General features: G+C 48.4%; 1 protein-coding gene across 19 annotated transcripts in view; it reads left to right on the forward strand.

Moving 5' to 3' along the window:
• The window catches only part of FRYL (FRY like transcription coactivator), a 2516714-nt gene that overhangs the window by 1031138 nt on the left and 1465462 nt on the right, over positions 1 to 20114 (forward strand). For all 19 annotated transcript variants that reach the window (XM_085642132.1, XM_085642134.1, XM_085642126.1 and 16 more), the window contains one exon: positions 17620 to 17711. In XM_085642132.1, coding sequence (XP_085498258.1) covers positions 17620 to 17711 — 92 coding nt within the window. The remainder of the gene's footprint in view (positions 1 to 17619; positions 17712 to 20114) is intronic.

Raw genomic sequence — 20114 nt, forward strand, 5'->3', positions numbered from 1 at the left:
CCACCTTTGCACCCTTCCAAGGAGGAGGAGAGTTTCACTGTCTGGACCCAAAATGTCCGCTGCCCTTCTACCTTTGCACAAAGGATTCCGGGTGGACGATCAACTCTTCTTTGGCTATGTAGGTGCCAAGAAAGGTCGGGCTGTTTAAGGCGTACCATCTCTAGATGGGTTGTCCTTTGTATTAGGCTGTTACGATTTGGCGAAAACTGAACCTTCAGTGGGACACCGAGCTCATTCCACTAGAGCTACTGCAGCCACTACTGCCCTTGCACGTGAAGTTCCACTCATTGACATCTGCCAGGCAGCCACGTGGGCATCCTTGCACACGTTCACCGGACATTACTGCCTTGACAGCCAAGTCCAGAGAGACAGCTATTTTGCCTGTTCTGTCCTCCAGGATTTTCTGGTGTGAACTTGGTTCGCTGACCCTCCTCCTGGGGTTGTATTGCTGGAGTATCTATTCTAAGGTAAGGAATCTATGACTGTCTCTGTCAGATGCACAAGTTAATTACCTTTGGTAACGATGTATCTGTAAGAGACAAAGGTTAGTTATAGATTCCTCACCGCCCTACCCATCCTCCCAGCTCTGTGAACTGATTTCTAAGGACAGAGACTTCCTTGCAGGGCCCTAGTTTTAGCGCACCAGTGGTCAGTGTCTTGAATAGATCTGCACTTCTGGCGTACAAAGTCGTGTCAGAACTGACGTCATCCCAGCGAACACGACGCCGGACGCGGAGTTGATGACTCCACCTACCGACGCGCAGGGGTAGTGCTAAGAAAACTTTCCCCGGATCCTCTGACGTCTGGGGGTAATTCTAAGGTAAGGAATCTGTAACTAACCTATGTCTTACAGATAATTACCGAAGATAAGTAACTTGTTCGTCAAAACACATAGGTCTGTTTTATATATTGATCTGTTGACGTTTTGACAAAGCCAGTAGACCTGCATTTTGTAAAATGAAATCCCCTTTTAATGTTTGTTGTATATGTTACAGGTAGGGGTATTGTGATTATGGAGTTCAGTGCACACTAAGGGTCAAATGTGATTTGAGATTTCATTAAAAGTATTTATTTATTTAAGGGTTTGTATAGCGCCAGAATCGACTCTGAGGAGTATTTTTGCGCTTTTGTGGAAGCGTATCAGCTGTGTGTGCGGAAACAATGATTTTTTTCTTTTTTTTTTTAAACAGAGTGGTTTTAAGTAATTTCCTAAAAACTAAATGATTAGAACATAATGCATATATATAATGCACAGTAATTTCCAGGGATCAGAAAAGCTAGGCTTTCTCCTCCTAACGCAGCCAGCCATGAGTAAAGTACTCCTTGTTTCCATTCCCAAGCTAAGCAGCCACTTTTGAAGGGTTACCCTGCCACTCAGAAAAACCAGAGACATTCTTCCGTGCCGCCACTGCCTTCGGGCCATGGTCCGCACCAACCACCATCATAGGACGCAGTGTCCTGCCCCAGCTCTGCACTGAAGAAACCATTGAGGCCAACTGCTTGGGCACTGCCTGCGTCTGTCTTGGAGCTGTGCTGTCCATCTGAACCAATAACTTTGGTGATAGTCAGAATCTGTGTCAGAGCCGAGACCCTTGCCACCGACCAGCAAGACCGGGCACTGCTCTGGAACTGTTAGCAAATTCTCCATAAGCTTTAGGAGGAGATCCCCACACAGGCCAGATACTCAGACACACTGGGATCTGCTGCTCAACCGTCCAAATGGCAGCTGTCCTTTGATGAAGCCTTCGACACCCTAGCAGCGCAAGAAAGGGGACAAGGCTTCAAGCACTTAGTCTTTCACTGTTCCACTACCACAGCATCTTTCTCCACAGCCCCCAACCACTTCTCCATACGACCCTGTTTGCTACACTCCTCAGGGGTCACCTCGTTCTTACTTAAGTTAGACAGTGGGCGGGACACTTTTACGCAAGGGGATCCCTGGTACACCTAATATGCTGACCCACCAGAGGGGACAGATCCGGACGTTTACCCTACCCATCCCTCCCCTCTCTATGACTTTACGTCCTACAATGAACTTATTGGTAGGACTGCCTCCTTCTACAAGGTGGTTCTCCACACTTAACCCTTAGATGATAACTCAGTTTTTGAGATCCTGTCCTCCACCCACTACTCAGTACCTTCCCCATGCTTAAAAGCATGCTCTGTCACACCCTGGACCGCTTCACGACCCTGTCCACGCCAGAGTTAGTAAACCTAGGAGGAACAAAAAATACTGACCCTCTGTACATTTGTGGCCAGCCTCTACCTGACTTTCTAGTGGTCACTGCCACCCATAAGAGGGCATACTCTCGGACTACCATTGATGCTCCTCCACCAAGTAAGGAGAGTAGACAAATCGATGTAAAGAGTAAACAAATGGATGGTGCATGTAAGCGGGTAGCTGTGCAATTGGCCAGCCATTGGCGGATTATCAATTTTATTGGGCTAGTATCTAGGTATGACTGTGCCCATTGGGATGAAATGGAGGGGCTCCTCCAACAGCTCCTCCATCCCCTCCAGAGCCTGATCTGGGATTCTTCCTCAACACAGAAGTTGGCATGGCTAATCACTGCCTTCCAGGCAGTAATCCCTATCATTCAGTCAGGCCACCAAGTCGTGGTCAGGACAGTTATGCGCCTCCTAGGCATAATGGCCTCATGTATTGCCATGGTATCCAATGCCAGGTTACACATGCATCTGTTGAAGTGCTTGGGGCACCTCTGGTCCCAAAACGAGGATCATTGGAACAATCTAGTGTTGATCAGCTGCCCCACTTGTCACTTTCTGCAGTGGTGAAATACCAAGACCTTGGAGTAGGGGCGGCCTTTTCTTGACCTAGTTCCACAAAGGACCATTACAGTGGACTCCTCTCTTATGGGATGGGGTGCATACTTACTGGGTCTGACTGTCCAATGCCAGTGGGAACTCAGACAACAGGGTCTTTACATGAATTACCTGGAACCTCTAGTGGTTATCCTTGATTGGGAAAGTGTAGTCCTCTTCAAGATGGACAATATGACAGCCATTTATTATTTTCTAAAGCAATGGAGTACCAGATCTCCCAGCTTTCTCAGCCAGCCAAGATCATTTGGCAGTGGGCTCTCCAACACAAGATCCATCTACTAGCAGAATATGTAAAAGGAGTGACAATGACTTTGCTGACCTCAGTAGGATGGTGCAGCAAGTTCACGAGTGGGAGCTCTACCCGCAAGTTCTCCTCCAATTACTTCCAGCGTTGGGGACTCCTGGAGATACACCTCTTGCCATGGCAGAAAACGCCAAATGCCCAAACTTCGCCGCCAGGTTCCCACAGTCTGTGGTCAATGCAGCATGGATGAAGTGGTCAGGGATATTTACTTGCTTTTTTTAGGTCTCGCATGCGTTGCAGGGCAGAGCCCTGCTCCGCCTCCGCGAGAGATTTTGTAGGAGAGGATTTTCCGAAGATGGCTTTAAGCCCCGCCCTTCATTTCCATTGGCTAGCGTCACCGTTTATGGTAAACGGTGGCCTGCCATTGGAAATTAGGTGTTTGGGTTGCCTCCCTTTGGCTTTCTGTGCCGGCCCACCTGGACTGGCTTGCCTGCTTTGCGTCTGTCGAAGAGCACTTTCTTATCTTTATGGGGCCATGTGTTTCGATCGACTCCTGGTGTTGTAGGGATACCTGGTTTTAAGAACTGTGGGGACTGTCACCGCATGATGTTGGTGACTGACCCACACTGCATGTGTCTCTACTGCCTATGGTGCGACCACGACTCAGTCAAGCCCCGACTGCCGGGCCATGGCACCGAAGACTTTGCGGGAGTGGTCCCGAAAGTTGCTGGAAGTCCGGCAGTTGGCTCCGCGCAGCTCAAGGTACCGGTCCCGTGGGAGGTCTAGGGACCGGTCGCAGAGCCATCACCATTGTTTGTCTGGATCCAAGTCTTCGCACTCTGGGTCAGTTAAGTCAAAGCATTCCAAAAAGAAGTCGAAGAAGCGTCGTAGCTCTTCAGCTTCCCATCTCGCGACGCGGCTGAGGGTGTGGGCGGTGCCACCGGCCTACCCACCTTTCCCGGGTCCGTCGGCGACTCCTTCTCCGGTTCAAGAATTTCTTGCTGCCATGGCTCGATTCTTTGGGCTGTCTGGCCCTGCCGGTGCGCCTTCGGGCCCTCCTAGGGGTCCTGCCCTTCTGTCGCTGGTGGCTTCGGCGCCGCAGGACTACCCTGGATCCGGGCTTGGATCCCAGGCTATATCGATTGACGTCATAACACCTCCACCGGTGTTGACCCTCTGTCCTCCCTCCGGCACCACCTCCGACGTCATCCGGTCCTTCCGCCGACCTCTTCCTCGGTTTCAGCCCTGAACCGGACACGGTGCCGATAGGACCTTTTTACCCCTATGTCCGTCCTCCTTATTTTCAGCCTGTTTCACAGACTTCGGAGGAAGGGGAGGACTGGGAGGGGTCTGAGTACCCTCTCACACAAGAGTGTGACTATGATCCGGACTGGGCAGAAGATTTGGGGTGATGCCAGCGGTCTCGACACCTCACCTGACCTTGGCATGCTGTCTCCTCTTTCCGTGGCTACGGAGGAGGGAGCAAGTTACGCAGTGGTGTTGCATAGGGCGGCTGAGGCCCTCCACCTCGAACTCCCTACAGTGGCCGTCAGGACTAACCTCCTGATAGAAGTGCTTCAGCCGGCGGCAACCTCTACGAAGCCCTTGCTGCCTGTTAATGACGCGCTTTCAGACGTTATTTTGGGCCCTTGGTCCAGGCCCAACACGGGCTTCTGTGGACAGGAACGTGGCCCGACGCCATTGCCCGGCTCCGGGTGAACCTCTCTTCCTCTCCCAACACCACACTCCTGAGAGCTTGGTTGTCCAAGCCTCTGCTTTCCAGAGCGCGTTCCCTTACGCACTTCCGGATAGGGAATCCAAGAAGCTAGAGCAGCTTGGCATGAAGCTGTTTTCATCTGCCAGCTTAGGGCTGCAGTCGGTGAACACCGCATGCCTCTTGGGCCGTCGTTCCCACTCTGTGTGAGATACGGTTGTGCAGGTGCTGCCCCACTGTCCAGAGGAGGCCCGGACAGTCCTTTCCCATGCTATAGCAGCTTGGAGAGACGTAGCTAAGTTCACCATTCGTTGTGGGCTCAACACCGCCGACTCGCTAGGCAGGGCGATTAACACGACGGTGGCGCTTTGGCGCCATGCCTGGCTGAGGACAACTGGCTTCTCGGGGGATGTCCATAACAAGCTGAAGGACATGCCTTTTGATCGCATTCGCCTTTTTGGCCATAAGGCAGATAGTGCGTTGAAGCGCTTTAAGGACTCATGGGCTACGGGCAAGTCCTTGGGCCTGTCGGCCACTCGGCCTCCTCCGCCTTATGCGTTTCGCTTCTTTCACGGCTGCGGAAGGGGTGGCCCAACATGTTCTTTTCAGAGCCACAGGCCCGCGCAACAACAACCTCAGCACGGCCCAGGACATGGGAACTGTCGAGGCGGTTCTGGGGGCCAGCGGGCGGGTCAGTCCACCTCCACCCCCACAGCATCCACTTCCAAGCCTTCCTAGTCTGACCTTTCAGGCCCATCAGACGCCAGTGGGCGGCAGGATTTGCCACCATCTCTCCCAGTGGTGCAACATCACCTCGGACAAGTGGGTGCGCCCTATCTTGGACCTCAGGAACGTCAACCGCTTCCTCCGGAAGGAGAAGTTCAAGATGTTGATGCTAGCTCAGGTCTTATCTGCTCTCGACTCTGGAGACTGGATGGTAGCGTTGGACTTGCAAGACGCATATTTCCACATCCTCGTCCTGCCGGCACACCGGCGTTACCTGTGGTTGACGGTAGGCCACAAGCACTTTCAGTTTACCGTGCTCCCCTTCGTCCTTACAAGCGCCCCTCGGGTGTTCACAAAAATGATGGCGGTGGTCGCAGCTCATCTGCCCAGATCAGGGTTTCCAGGCTTCGCCCTATCTCAACGACTGGTTGTTGAAGGCGGGCTCACCCCAGGCAGTCATCTACCACCTCCAGACTACGGCTGACCTCCTGCATTTGCTGGGGTTCTCCATCAACCTGCCGAAGTCGCACCTCATTCCCTCTCAGAAGCTCCTCTTCATCGGAGCAGTTCTGGACTCGGCGCAGTTTCGGGTTTATCCTTCCGAGCAGCGAGTCCGGGATTTTCAGGCTATGATTCCGATTTTTTAGCCTCTATCCCGTGTTTCGGTCAGGATGACCCTCCAGCTTCTGGACCGGATGGCCTCCTGCATCCTGCTAGTGGATCATGGCATATTCAGGCTCTGCAGTGGGACCTGAAGTTCCAGTGGGCACAGCATCAGGACAACCTCTCCGATCACGTCCAGATCTCGGAGGGCACTGCACGACAATTGCAGTGGTGGCTCACGAAATCGCGATTGTGTCCATGGCAGATCCCTCTCCTTTCCCCAACCAGAAAACACAGTTGTGACGGACGCGTCCCTTCTGGGATGGGGCGGTCACATGGGAGAGGCGGAGGTCAGAGGACTTTGGTCTCTGGCGGAGTCCGTGTTCCACATCAACCTTCTGGAGCTCCGGGCGATCCGGCTTGCACTGAAGGCATTCCTTCACTCTGTCCGGGGAAGAGTAGTGCAGGTGTTCACGGACACACCACCGCCATGTGGTACTGCAACAAACAGGGCGGGGTGTGGTCATGGACCCTATGTCATGAGGCTCTGCGCCTCTGGACATGGCTGGAACATCAGGGCATTTCCCTGGTGGTTCAACACCTGGCAGGTTCTCTGAAGGCCAGGGCGGACAAACTCAGCCGCCGGTGCATGATGGATCACGAATGGCACCTGAACTCTGACGTGGCGCAAGGTTTCTTTCAGCAGTGGGGAGAGCCTTGGTTAAATCTATTCGCCACCGAAGAGAACACGCATTGTCATCCGTTCTGCGCATTGGAATTTTCAAGGTGGCACTCGCTATGCGACGCTTTTTGTTGCGAGTCGAGTTGCGGTCTACTATACGCCTTTGCGCCTATACCACTTCTACCTAGAGTCCTGAAGAAGATCAAGTGCGACCGGGCCCTAGTCCTTCTTGTGGCTCTGGACTGGGCTCGAAGAGTATGGTATCCTGAGCTACTCTGTATGGATATCGATCCCCCGATCTGACTGCCTCTTCGAGAGGATGTTCTGTCACAGCAACAGGGGACGGCCCTCCACCCGAACCTGTGCAGCCTCCACCTCCTTGTGTGGAGATTGAGCTGCAGGAGTTGACTTCTTTTTACCTGCCTCCCGAAGTTCGTGATGTAATCTTGGCAGCCAGATGTCCCTCCACTAAGACGGTATACACCTGCAGGTGGAATAAGTTTGTGGCATGGTGGGCAGCAAAGGCTGTGGATCCCCTTTCTGCCCCTCTTTCAGAGGTCCTTCTATTCCTCCTTTCTTTGGCCCAGCAGGGCTCTGCTCTGGGCACTATCAAGGGTTATCTCTCGGCCATTTCAACCTTTTTACAGCTTTCAGATCAGCCTTCCATTTTCAAGTCCCCTGTTGTAAATAGATTCTTGAAAGGCATTACTCATCTTTTCCCTCCTGTTCCATTCATAATGCCTCAATGGGACATGAACCTGGTTCTGACATATCTGATGTGTGCTTCCTTTGAGCCGCTTCACTACTGTCCTCTGTTCTTCTCACTTTAAAGCCAGCTTTCCTGGTGGCAATCACCTCTGCCAGAAGAGTGAGTGAGTGAGTTCCAGGCTCTTTCTTCTAAACCTCCTTTTCTCTCTGTCCATCCAGACAAAGTGGTTCTAAGAACTTGTCCATCTTTTCTGCCAAAGGTTGTCATTGCCTTTCATATCGGGCAGACCATCACTTTGCCCACCTTCTTTCCGCCTCCCTCAAAAGAGGAAGAGAGGGTCCACCGTCTGGGCCCAAAACGTGCGCTCTCATTCAACCTGAACCACACACAACAGTTCCGGGTGGATGACCAGCTCTTTGTTGGCTACGTGAGCGCCAAGAAAGTTCGGGCTGTGCACAAGTGGACCATCTCTCGGTGGGTCGTTCTGTGCATAAAGGCTTGTTATTCTTTGGCTAAAAAAGAGCCTCCGGTGGGGCTGCGTGCCAATTCTACCAGGGCGATGGCAGCCCCTACTGCTTTGGGACGGGGAGTTCCCTTGCATGCCATCTGTCGGGCAGCTACGTGGGCCCCGCTGCACACGTTTACCAAGCATTGCTACCTGAACAGCTAAGTCCAGAGAGACGACTTCTTTGGTTGTTCTGTTCTCCAGGACTTTCTGGTGTGATCTTGATTCGCAGACCCACCACCGGGGTTGGTATTGCTGGGGTATCTATTCTAAGGTAAGGAATCTCACTACGCGTTTCTTTCAGATGCACAAGTTACTTACCTTTGGTAATGATATATCTGTAAGAAACATTGGTAGTGATAGATTCCTTACTGCCCCACCCATCCTCCCTGTTCTGCAAACTGATTTCTAGGGTTGTCATCCCTTTCAGGGCCCTAGTTTTATGGCACCAGTGGTCAGTATCTTGCATGGCTCTGCGTTTTCTGCGCGGAAAGTCGTGTACAGAACTGACGTCGGTGCGCGAGGGTAGCGTCTTAAGTAGCTGCCGCGCCGTCATTTTGGCAACCACAACGCCAACGACGGACGCTGAGCCGCACAACGCCACCTTCCGATGCGTAGGGGTACTGCTGACAAAACCTTTCCGGATCCAGTCTGATGCCTGGGGGTAATTCTAAGGTAAGGGATCTATCACTACTAATGTTTCTTACAGCTATATCGTTACCAAAGGTAAGTTACTTGTGCGTCAGGCGCCTCCTGTCTATGTTTGATTGTCTTCCCAGGTTTTAATCCTCGTGAAGGATTTTTGGTTTTGTGACGGTGCCGTCACTTTCTTTTCTGTTACCCGTTACAGATGTTCTGGATTGTGTGGCTGTTCAGCCGTGTTATTTCCTTATTCTGGTACAGCTGGTTAAGCTGTGTTTACCTCTCTTTTGAGCCTCTGCCTACGAGCTTATCTCATGAGGGACCCTTCTTTTGTAGGGTTGTGCCTTACCCTATGTGGGGTATTTGTTGGCTGTTATATTGCTACTCTTCCTTACCCTGGAAGTTTTGCCGCATGTTGACGCTTCCTACCGTTGGAGGATGTCTCCGCTGGTGAGATGTCTCCTCTGGTGAGATCCATGGGGTTGGTTTCTCTCCGGGGATTACAATTGGTTGTCTATGGTTGGTCCGTAATACATCCCCGCCTCAGTAGGGGCGTCCTTCCCTGCTGTTTCGTTGGGGTTTTGTCACGCCTGTTTCCTGGCGTGTTCTTGCAACCTCGCTGTGCCTGTCTTGCCTGTCTACAGGTTGACATGCGCCCCTGGGGGGCAGGTCCCTCTGTTTCGTTCCGTAACAGTCTCTTCTATATTCTGTGACTACTTGCCGTATTGGTGCACACAGGTTGTGCTCTACGTCTTTTCTTGTGGCTCAAGCACTGTTGGGGTTCTTGCCCAAGGGCAAGGGGAGTTCCCGCCGGCTCTGTCTCGGCTGTGTGTTGCCTCCTACCCCACTTCCCTAGCAGGGTCTCCAGTCCCTTGCTTCTTGCAGGACAGGGGTCCGGTTTGTCGGTTCCTGCCCTGTGCATATTTCTTAGTTCTTCAAGGAGGGGCTCTTGTATATGACTTTCTGCTACGGATCTGTGCTCCACCCCAGCTGTTTCTCGGGGTATGGGTTCTTACTCACATTTGTAGCACTGGTGATAGGCTCCCCAGCAGCTGTTTTTCTGGGTGTGAGTTCTTACTCCCATTCTGGCACCGTTGCTTCTTTAGGTAGCTTTACTGTGCATGTAGTCTTCTCGACATTCTCCTTGTTGGTAGATGGTGTTGGTCTATGGCGGTGTATGCCTTTTGGCGACAGGTTTCTCTGTGCCTTCTCTTAATCCGTTACTGGCAGTATCGTGGTCTGTGTTTCTGCCTGCCTCGCGGGAGATCAGCTTTTTTCTGAGTTCTGTGACTGTTATGCTGCACACCGGTAAAGTGGTATTGTTTGAGCGACTCCCTTGTTCAGGGTTTCGTCACTACATGTATGTGTGACACATTCCTGTCTCTTTCTGTATATGTTGTAGGTTCCACACGCTACGGGGGTGCTCGCATACTAGGTTATTGTTTGCACTAGTATCAGGCCTTCTTGCTCACTCCACCCTTTGGGATAGAGTCCTCTATGTTTGCCTGGCTTTGCAGGTTATCTCATCACAGTGGTACCTTTGGTACGTTTGGCTGCATGCCTACCTACCGAGCTTTTGCTCGATGGTGACTCTTCTGTCTCTGTTGGCACTAGACTCTGGGTTCGGCCTTGCCACTGTTGTCACATGTCCTAGGGGGTACACAATTGATGTGATTTTTTTCTTACACACACAGGCCTCCTGTTGCGGCTCCTGTTCTTAACCAGACAGTCTACGGACTGTCCCCTTTTTAGGTCTCGCTGAGGCAGCGCATGCGCTGCTCTGTGAGAAATTTAGTGAGTGGCTTTTGAAAGTGCTACCAGAGGCTTTTGCTGGCTTCAAGCTTACGTTCAAGCACGCGTGCATGCACGCAGCCGCCATGTGGGTTTCTGTCAAGGCTCATTAAGCCTTGCGTGCCTCTCTCCGCCTTGTTTTCTCAGTGCCCTGCGCACGTCGTGTTACTGGGGTGATTTATAGCATAGTGTAGTGCTAAACCCCCTCTTCCATGGCCTAGAGAAAAACTTGGCACTTCACCAGGGATGAGAACTCGGCGCAGTGTATTTTCCAAGGAGCGCGAGCGTCAAGAATAATATATCACATCACCAAGCGAGCACTCTTCGAAGCACGCGCCTTCCACTCCACGCTCCTGTGCATGTCCCGCGTGCCACTGCCAAACAAAGCCCACATGGAGGGGAGGGCTCTGCTCAGCAGCTGCTTATATTGATTGACAATTTTCCTTAACTTGTGCAACACTTGTTATTTTTTTCATCCATCTCCATCACGTTGTTTAACTGAGAAGCACAAACTAGCAAACAAAGCCTGTGTGAATTTATTTTTGCTCTGATGTTTTTTTTGCGGGTCAGGTCTTGCACGTTCCACATAATCTTTGTGATTTTGACCATGTGTTTCAGGTCTCTGTGCTGCTCGATACTGATTTCATCACAGTAAGCTGCATTCCGTGTACTGTTCCCCAGTATTGGTGTTTATAGTGCATGATACCCGTCGGTAACTTCAAGGCACTTCTGGGAGCAGGGCAGTGTGTGCCTGACAAGCCTCGCTGTGTAATCGGATAGCAACAGGTCTGCCTCTGTTATGAAGAAGCAGTCTGAGAGTACTTATGTCTGCTTCCAGGACATTTTAATGTTTCTTGATAAGCGAGTTTTTCAGCTTGTAAGCGAGTAGTATTAATATTCTGCGCCTCCTCTGTACCGTTTCTGCTGTTTTATTGTAAGGAATTGGAACTCTTTAGGGAATATTTTGTCTAGCAGCCTTTGTTAAAGCAAACCGTCATTTGGTTTTAAGGAAAAGTCTAACTGCTCCATTAATAGTTTCGATATATACAATTTTAAACGAGCTTTCAGATGGCTTAGAAGACAAGCAATGGCATAGCCAATAGGTCTCACCTTTGGAACCTTATAAGTGTTTAGACATACAACAGTTGATGTTGTTGCACCAAGGATATTGTACTGCATAACTATTACTTCTAAGATTCCAAAGGCGAGACCTATTGGCTATGCCAATGCTAGTTTCATTTTGGCATCCACTGTGGTGTATGTTCAGGCGGTATGCTCTACCGTTATGTTGTTTTGCCCCTTTGGGACTTCGTTCCTCATGGATCATAGGGACCGGTGCTGAACTCCTTCTTTGACGGAGTCTCTGCATTGTTTCATATAATTGGCACTGACCTTTCTAGTTATTTATTTCCTTTCGTCTGTGTCTGGACGAGAGAGGTCTCACACTGTCCCTCAACGGATTTTGGTGTCTTTGCCGTCCCTCGTTCATCTTCCTTACGGAGTTTCCTGGGTCTCATGTCAGTTGCCTTGGCATTGCGATTCTCACCGTGTTTCGTCTGCCTCTTGACGTATACGTTCTCCTGGAATTTGGTGGTTGTTTCGCAGACCCTCCTCCTATGGGATATGGGTTTGGTATCTATTCTAAGTTAAGGAATCTGCGGCTAGATGTCTCTAACAGATGGAAGAGTTACTTACCTTCGCTAACGGTATATCTGGTAGAGCCACAGTCTAGTTTCAGATTCCTTAATGCCCACCCATCCTCCCCTCTCTGTGAAGGCCTTTTCATATGGTGTTTTCCACCTAGCCCCAATTTCTGGTGGCCTTGGTCTTCCGGAGGTGTGCTCTCGCACCTCACTCTGATGTAGGGTGTGTTGTTCTGCGTGGGGCCCTTCGGCCTCCCCTCCGTCCTAGTGTTTGGTTGGTGGCGTGTTCTCGCACCTTCCTTTGGCGCAGGGGGTGAGGTTCGGCTTTCGGGCCCTTTGTCTCTCCACTCCGTCCACATTTTAAGGGGGTTAAGGTTTATACTTTTTACACCTTCTCATGTTGTTCCACCTGTGTTCCTTACGCGTGGAGTTATTCTGTTTTTAATTCCCTCCCACTGCCCACCTCCTTCTTTCTCTGGCAGTCGGTTGGGTTCTCTTTGGTGCTACAGTCCTTCAGTCTCTGGAGGGTGTGTGTTCTGAACTTTCTAGTGGTCGTTCACTTCTAGTTACTTGTCTTGCAACATGTTTCTTCAATATTGTGGTTCTTTTATTTTCCCTCCTGTGGTGACAAGCTGTGCCTGGCTTGTCATATCTTTTGTGCTGCAGTAGTTACCCCCTCGAGGTGGGACACGGCTTGGCAATTTGTTGGGCCCTTGCTCGCAGCAAGTACTCAGCGAGCTCCCTTCAGTCCCTCCGCGTACTGGGTGCTTTTTCAACGATTATGGGTGCTTTTTCAACGATTTTGCTGTTTCACACACTGTTCCTATGCTATCGCAGTTTTTTTGCATGGCTCCGCGTTGTGATGCAGAAAAGTTTCCTGTAGAAAACTGATGTCAGCACGCCGGGAAGGTCTTATATGGCTCCATTGACGTCACTTCCGGGGACGACTTCAGGACGGAGACTGGCGACGCCGCCTCCCGGCGTGCAGATGTATTGCTGGGGAAAAAAGATTTTCCGGATCCAGTCTGATGCATGGGGAGATGTTCTAAGTTAAAGAATCTGCGGCTAGACTGTGTCTCTACCAGATATATCGTTACCGAAGGTAAGTAACTCTTCCGTTCGTGGCATGTAGTACTGTAGATTCACATACTCCCACCCTCTTCCCTGGGCTCCTGTGGATTTTGAAATCCTCAATCTATCTCATTTTTCTCTCTTTGCACAATGCCTCGTGTCACATTCCATCCTCACCTGCTGTGCGGGAAAAGAATCTAACAATGGAGTAGATGATCATGCGCAATGCTAGCAAAAAGAGGAGGCCCAGAACCTTGTGATTCAAAAGACTTCTTTGAAGAAAAACAACTTGCACACATCCGGGCTCAACACTAGATGGTAGAAGTATGTAGTCGTGTGAATCTACATCACTACTTGCCACAAACAGATGCTTACTGGGCAAGTAACCTTTTTCTTGCACCCCTGTCATGCACTTCTTATGACCTCGTATATTGAATCATTCATGTCATGTGCTATGACATCATTGTAAAAAGATTACTGACCTCTGAATTTAGATTATACATGACATCACTGCTTGGCGGGAGTGCAAGATAGATTTACTTCAGTTTCCTATAGCTGCTGATTTGCAGTGTGTTTTTTTTTTTTATAACAAATGTTATTGGTTTTAAAAGGCATACAAATACATAAACCATAGCATAGACAAATCTTACAGTTCGCCCATTGAATGTTGTCTATTTTCAGTGTGAAGTCTTAGTAAGCATGGTCGGCTCCAGAACATCCCTCAGTGTCACGCCCCTCCAATTACATCATTAGTTCCAACCATTTCCTCCTACTCTGCCATGCTTGACAGGACATCCTCTTGCTTCGTTGATAGGTTTTTCTTGTGCAGGACACCAATCTACCCCTCTACGCCATTTAGAGATACTAGGAGGGGATAGGGTCCTTCCATTTCAACTGACATGTTCACCTAACTATAACATCAGTTTTTTTCCTAGTGAATGTCATAAGTTTTATTTCGTGTAAAGTAAGAGATTATTGCCATAACGAACAGTGAATATATAGATATATATAATACACTTTGTTTGTTGCCGCTGGGTTGTTAGGTCAGCCCTTGCATAAGAGTAGGCTAATAACCAAAGAAATTTGAGGCGTGAGTGCCCCCCTCCCCACCCCCCAAGCCCATTTTGGGCACTGGGCCAGGTACCTTAATTTTGGAGGGGTGGTTTGAAGCCCCCTCCCTAAGATTGAATAGACACCTAAGCACCCAGCTTGCCATTTGCCTGTGGCATTTAGTTCCTGCCTGTTGCAGCCTGATTTAGTGACGTCACTGCTGCCCTGTTTTTTACGACCAGGTTTTACCACTCACTGTTCTTCCTGTCAACAGAAGCCCGGCCCACCGTAGGACCTACTTAAAGCAGGCCGCAGCGCAACAGTACATCAGGCCTGCTGAAGGCAAGCCTGTCTGCAAACAACCATACCTAGCACCATGACCCCTTGCCCTCCTGCGCCCTGCCGATACACAATTGCCAAGCTCTACACCCTGGACACCACAACAAGCACTGCTACTGGCGCCAACCCACGCTCCACAATAGAACCTTTCACCTGGACCCACTGCTACTTCACCTGCCACAGCTCACACTACTGCCCACCCCGAACACACCACAGACACCACCTGAACAAAAACACCAACTCGCATGCGCTATTCTCAATACACGCTCACTATGTAAACATACCACTGAGATTTGGGACCTCATCTCCACCCTCACACCTGATGTCCTCTTCCTCACTGAGACCTGACTGACAGGATCACCCACCGCAACAGCATCAATAAGCCTATCAGAGGGAATACCATCATACACAAGGAATCTATTCATTGCACCACGACAAATAACATCACCCCAGCCATGGCTCCTCAACTTCCGACTCCAGACAAACATCAAAACCCGCCATCAGTTGCACCCTTGCCTACCATTCCCCAGGACCACGTCCAGCCTTCTGCAACTTCATTGCCGACTTCACTGCCCCCCCCTTGCCATAGACTCCAACAACTGTATTTTCTTCGGTTACCTCAACTTCCATCTTGACTACCACAATCACTTCAACACTACCAACCTCCTCGATAGCAAGAACATCGGACTCGTCTAACCAGTCCACGACCCCACAACACTACAGGCCACACGCTAGACCTCCTCTTCACCTTCCCTGACTGAATCATGGTATAGCCAAACCACAGAACTCACCTGGACCGACCACTCCATCGTGCTCTTCAACATCAGCTCACAGACCTCTGCCCCCAGTCTGCCCAATGCCCCACAACTGAAGCAAAGTCTCAAAGTACACATGGATCAATGCCCTCAACACCACCCACCCAATCACCTCCAACAACCAACAGTGTAGCTCTGATTGGCCACAACACCCACATAAGGTCCACCAAGCAAGCTAGCTGGTACACTGAAGACCTCAGAACTGCTAAACAAAACTGGAAAGGAGCTGCTGCGCCAGCAAGAACTCTGCCGACAATACAGCCTGCAAGACAGTCCTCATCCTTTACCATAGACATTTTGGAGAATCGAAGTAAAAGGCCTAAGCCTCTTGCATCAAAACAGGCTCCAGTAGCAGCAAAGAACTCTGACACATCATACAAAAAATTTCCAACCCCTCAACTGCAACAAACATTACCCCCACAGGAACTTTGTGCCAACCTTTCAAACTTCTTTCACGACTAGATCGCCAATATCTACAGAAACTTTAAACCCCAGCCCAAGGCCACCAACACCTTCAAGCAACACAATGTCCCTGCTAGCACCACAGATCCGACCAACTGAATGGAGCCAGCTCGCCCCATAGAACTTCACTTCCATTATGAACTCAGTCCACTCAGGTCCCGGGAACCGCAGAGACCACTTTGTTAAAGCTCCTTCCAATTATAGGACCGCAAACCTGATGCTTTGCCTTGAGAAAGTCGTCAGCCAATCGGCCATTGGGGAAAACACGCGTCAGCAGTTTTTTTGTGTAATTTCACTATTTGAACAAACAATTAAAAACGGCATATCTTGAGTTTTGGAAACTACTCTTCAATTCACTGCTTTCGCTCAGTGGGCAGAGACCTCCATCTACTATGTAAACAAGCTTCTGACCTGTCCGTACAAGGCCCTACACAACTGTGGTCCCACTGAATTGAATCCCTGCTTGAACTTCATTCAGCCCTCCAGGCACCTCGCTCCACTTCCCTTTCTCTAACCCCCTCCACCCGCATCTGCTGAATTTTCTGCTTCGCCTACATAGGCGTGAAGACGTAGAACGAGCTACCCTTTCATGTACTGACCTCCCCACCTCTTTCAGAGGTCTAAAAGTCCCTGAAGAGCTGGCTAATCAACTGAACCCTGCCAGCACCTGGATACCCTCACTGGTTACCAGAAGTGCTCTACAAATCTATTGATTGATTGTTAAGGTCCTGGGGATCATATCCCCTGGAGCCACCTCAATTACTGTGTCCTGGGGAGCTCACCCCCGGTACACAGCAGTTTCCTGGCCCGCAGGACTGCAGGCAGGGAAACACAGGTTTGCTCCAGCCTGGCTGTAGCATTTTTAAATCTCCCTCCGGGTGGGAGTAAGCATGCTTTCCCTGAAGGAGCCTGTAGAAGCGCAGGCATGGAAGGCATATTTGTCCACCAGGTGGGAACAAAGTTTTGGTTTCCTGCTCGTTCTACTGTGGGCAGGGAAAACGTATATAGCTCCCCTCTTGTCGGGAGCGAGGATACAGAGCTACTCCCACGGGATGTATAGAATATACGACCACAATGTGTTGAAAATTACAGCAGATGACCAAGTTAAGTATTTGAATTGAAGTTCAGAAAGTCCAAGTTGCAAAAATGTCATGATGTTTGTTGATTATTTATCAGTTGTCACATGGTTATCTAGCATAGGGTCTAAGGTTTGCCCTAAATGAAAAAAATATAAAAAGCATACTTGATAAGCCCAAAGACTGAAAGAAATCTGTTTAAAAAATGCTTGTGACCAGTAATGACTAAAGAGCGAAGGCCTGAATAACTCCCGATGTTGGAATCAAAGTGTGAAAGAATTTAATGAACTGGCTGAAAGTGGAAATAATCTAGCTCATTTGTGATTTTTCTAAAATTGGGTTTGGTAATTTTTTGAGAACCTTTATAAGTTAGGATTAGCTATCTGAATTTAATCTGTGAATAATTTCTAAACCAAGTTATTTGAAATATGTTATTGAGAAGTGTGCTGCATATACTTAAGGACGTAGCTTATATTGCTAAGACTCAAGGACGTAGCTTATATTGCTAAGACTCAAGAAAAATATCTTGTTGACCAGTGTAGAACCCTACTGGTGTTCTCTTTACTGGGAAAGCACTATTGGACCTTTACTGCTTTAAGGCATGAAGCTTTAACATTGTTTATGCAAACAAAATGACTGACCATATCTATTTCTATTTTAGCAAGTCAAAATAACTTGTGTTTTTTCCTCCGCCGAAAATTAGAATATGAAGCGACGCAGGCGTCGAGATATTTTACGAGTTCAGCTGGTACGCATATTTGAACTGCTTGCAGATGCTGGTGTCATTAGCCACAGGTTGGTAGAGTATTTTTTTGTGCAATATAGCATTCCGTTCTTGTTTTCAGTGTTTATCGACTTGCGTTGAATTTTTTTTGTCGTTTTTTAATGTCTTTCACTTTATCTCTCAACCTTTTTTTCATACCTCTGAAAGGTAAACGGCAGAAGCAGTATCTTTTTATTAGCAATCGCATGCTACCTAGCTTGTAACAATGCTTAAGACTATTAAAAATATCTATTGTTTCTAAATCGTGAACCATGAATGCTTTTTTTTTTTTTTATATATATAAATGTAGTTTATGAAACATGGTTTGAACACTAATCGAACATAAAGCATTCCAGCAACGGATGGCCTTCGGTCTGCTATTCAGACTCCCCCTTACAGTATCTACATGGACAATAACAGTGAAATACATGAAACTGAGTCAACAATGTCAATTTACAATATTGCCAAAGTAATCATTGTACATCAGAAACTACCTGTGAGTGCAAGTAAGACCAGAGTCTGCCCCCAAAATTCTTTCACAAATCCTTGGGGTGTAGATCTTCTGTGTTCATCTCAATTTGATCTATGCACTATGGTGTTGTGTAGCCAGTGATTATTTTTAGGTTCCCTCTTTGCATCCAGGACGGGACTACCCCTCTTTCAGCTAGGACCGATGCCATATATTCACAAAGTCTTTTTCCCTTCAGAAACTCATCTGTGGCTCTTAGCAATCCTACCGGGGAGGAATCCACCATCTCGCCTATTCAACTCTGCTGTAATCTAATAGCTGAACACTTTTGCACACAGCCATGTCACATGGATGAAAGGTGCCTTAACCATCCCACAATTTTCACATTTTATTTCACTATTTGAGATGAATGTTACTATTTATTTGTATAATAACCTTTTCAAGAACCGAAGCTGAATCATGTTATATCTGTAATTAAATGGGGTATCTTAAACTTGAGCCCAATAGTAACGTGTGTGTTTATTTGTAAGGTTGATTTCCTAACTCAGTTTCCCCCTCCAGCCTAGCCCTAGGTGTGTTTCAATACTACCGAAGCGGCCAAGCATATAGAAGATCAGCTTGCTGTATTAACCTGGTAAGTAACAAATTTCCCAGGTTGATTGGGGAACTCTCTAAAAATAGTTAATTGTGGCTGATTGAAGGCTCCAAAAAAACAGGATCGCTAAGGAGTATCCCCACCCTTAAGCTTGAAATCATGAAAACTTATATATGTCCAGATGCGAAAGAAATCACAAAGTGTAGCTCTTCCCAAAATGCTCATCATTTTCACAGCTAATTTCTCCAATATGGGTGGAAGTAACAGATTACTTAATGATGGCAGTAATTGAGAGTAAAGCATCATACAGTTATAATATCACTCTAGTTCCCACCACCCTCTACATGCCATCCCAACATCTACATCATCCATAGAGACAGAAGGCTGGACAGAGTGGGTAAGAGTGATTTGGGACGTACTATTATGCATTAATTCTTTGCATGTATTAATGTTTCCGTTGTGAAACACCATGATTTCACGTAGTGTGCTTGAGCAGGAGTTTGAGTGCGTCTGTCTCCACCTTTCATGGGTTTCGTAAGGGTAGCCCATTTTATACAAGACTGTTTGCCGTCTGACAACACATAATCAACCTAATAAGTAAATGCCTCAACTGTTTCAAAGACTTTAGGTAACCATATAGGGATATTTGAAAACTGATACAAATGTTTTGGCAGTATTATTTTAATGAGGGAGCTGCGGCCCAGCATGCAGATTGGAAACTGTATCAGCGTTCCACTCGAACTTTGAAAGATTCCAGCGTATCTCAGCTATATCTATGTGGCATAAACCACAAGGTATTTTACACCATCTGGGCTCCACCTCAAGGAGTAATCCACTAAGAAAGCATCACTAGCGTCTGTCAATGGGGAAAATCCTAGACTTCTCCCAGTTGATGTGAAGTCGCGAGTGGCCACCAAATTTGCTAACTTATCTAATGACGGCGCAAAACTTTCTACAGATTTCTGGATATATACCACTACTTATTTGCATATTGAGATAGCACTAGTAGTCTATCCCCAATGTATATTCCACGATTGGAGTGGTAGTGTGGGAGGAAACAAGCAAGTGGCTCTACGGATAGAACAATAAGGGGTGACTGGGCATCGCTGCCTAAGTACTCTTGCCAAAGGGAATCACCTTGAAGTATAACCCATTAAGCCAAATCCATGTGAAGGTGCTGTATAGAATAACGTGATTAAATAAAAGAGCTTCTAATACCATAAAATGAAGTTTTTCGAGCTTAAACGACAACTCCAGCCCTTCAAACTTTTTTTCAGCATCCAAAAGTATCGCCAATGGAGGGAGTTGCTTGTCAATTCTGGGAACAGTAGGCATCAAGGCATTCAAGTTAAAGGCCTGATATCTCTTGGG

This window comes from Triturus cristatus, chromosome 2_2, assembly GCF_964204655.1.
Source record: "Triturus cristatus chromosome 2_2, aTriCri1.1, whole genome shotgun sequence".
In the NCBI taxonomy this organism is placed as follows: Eukaryota; Metazoa; Chordata; class Amphibia; order Caudata; family Salamandridae; genus Triturus; species Triturus cristatus.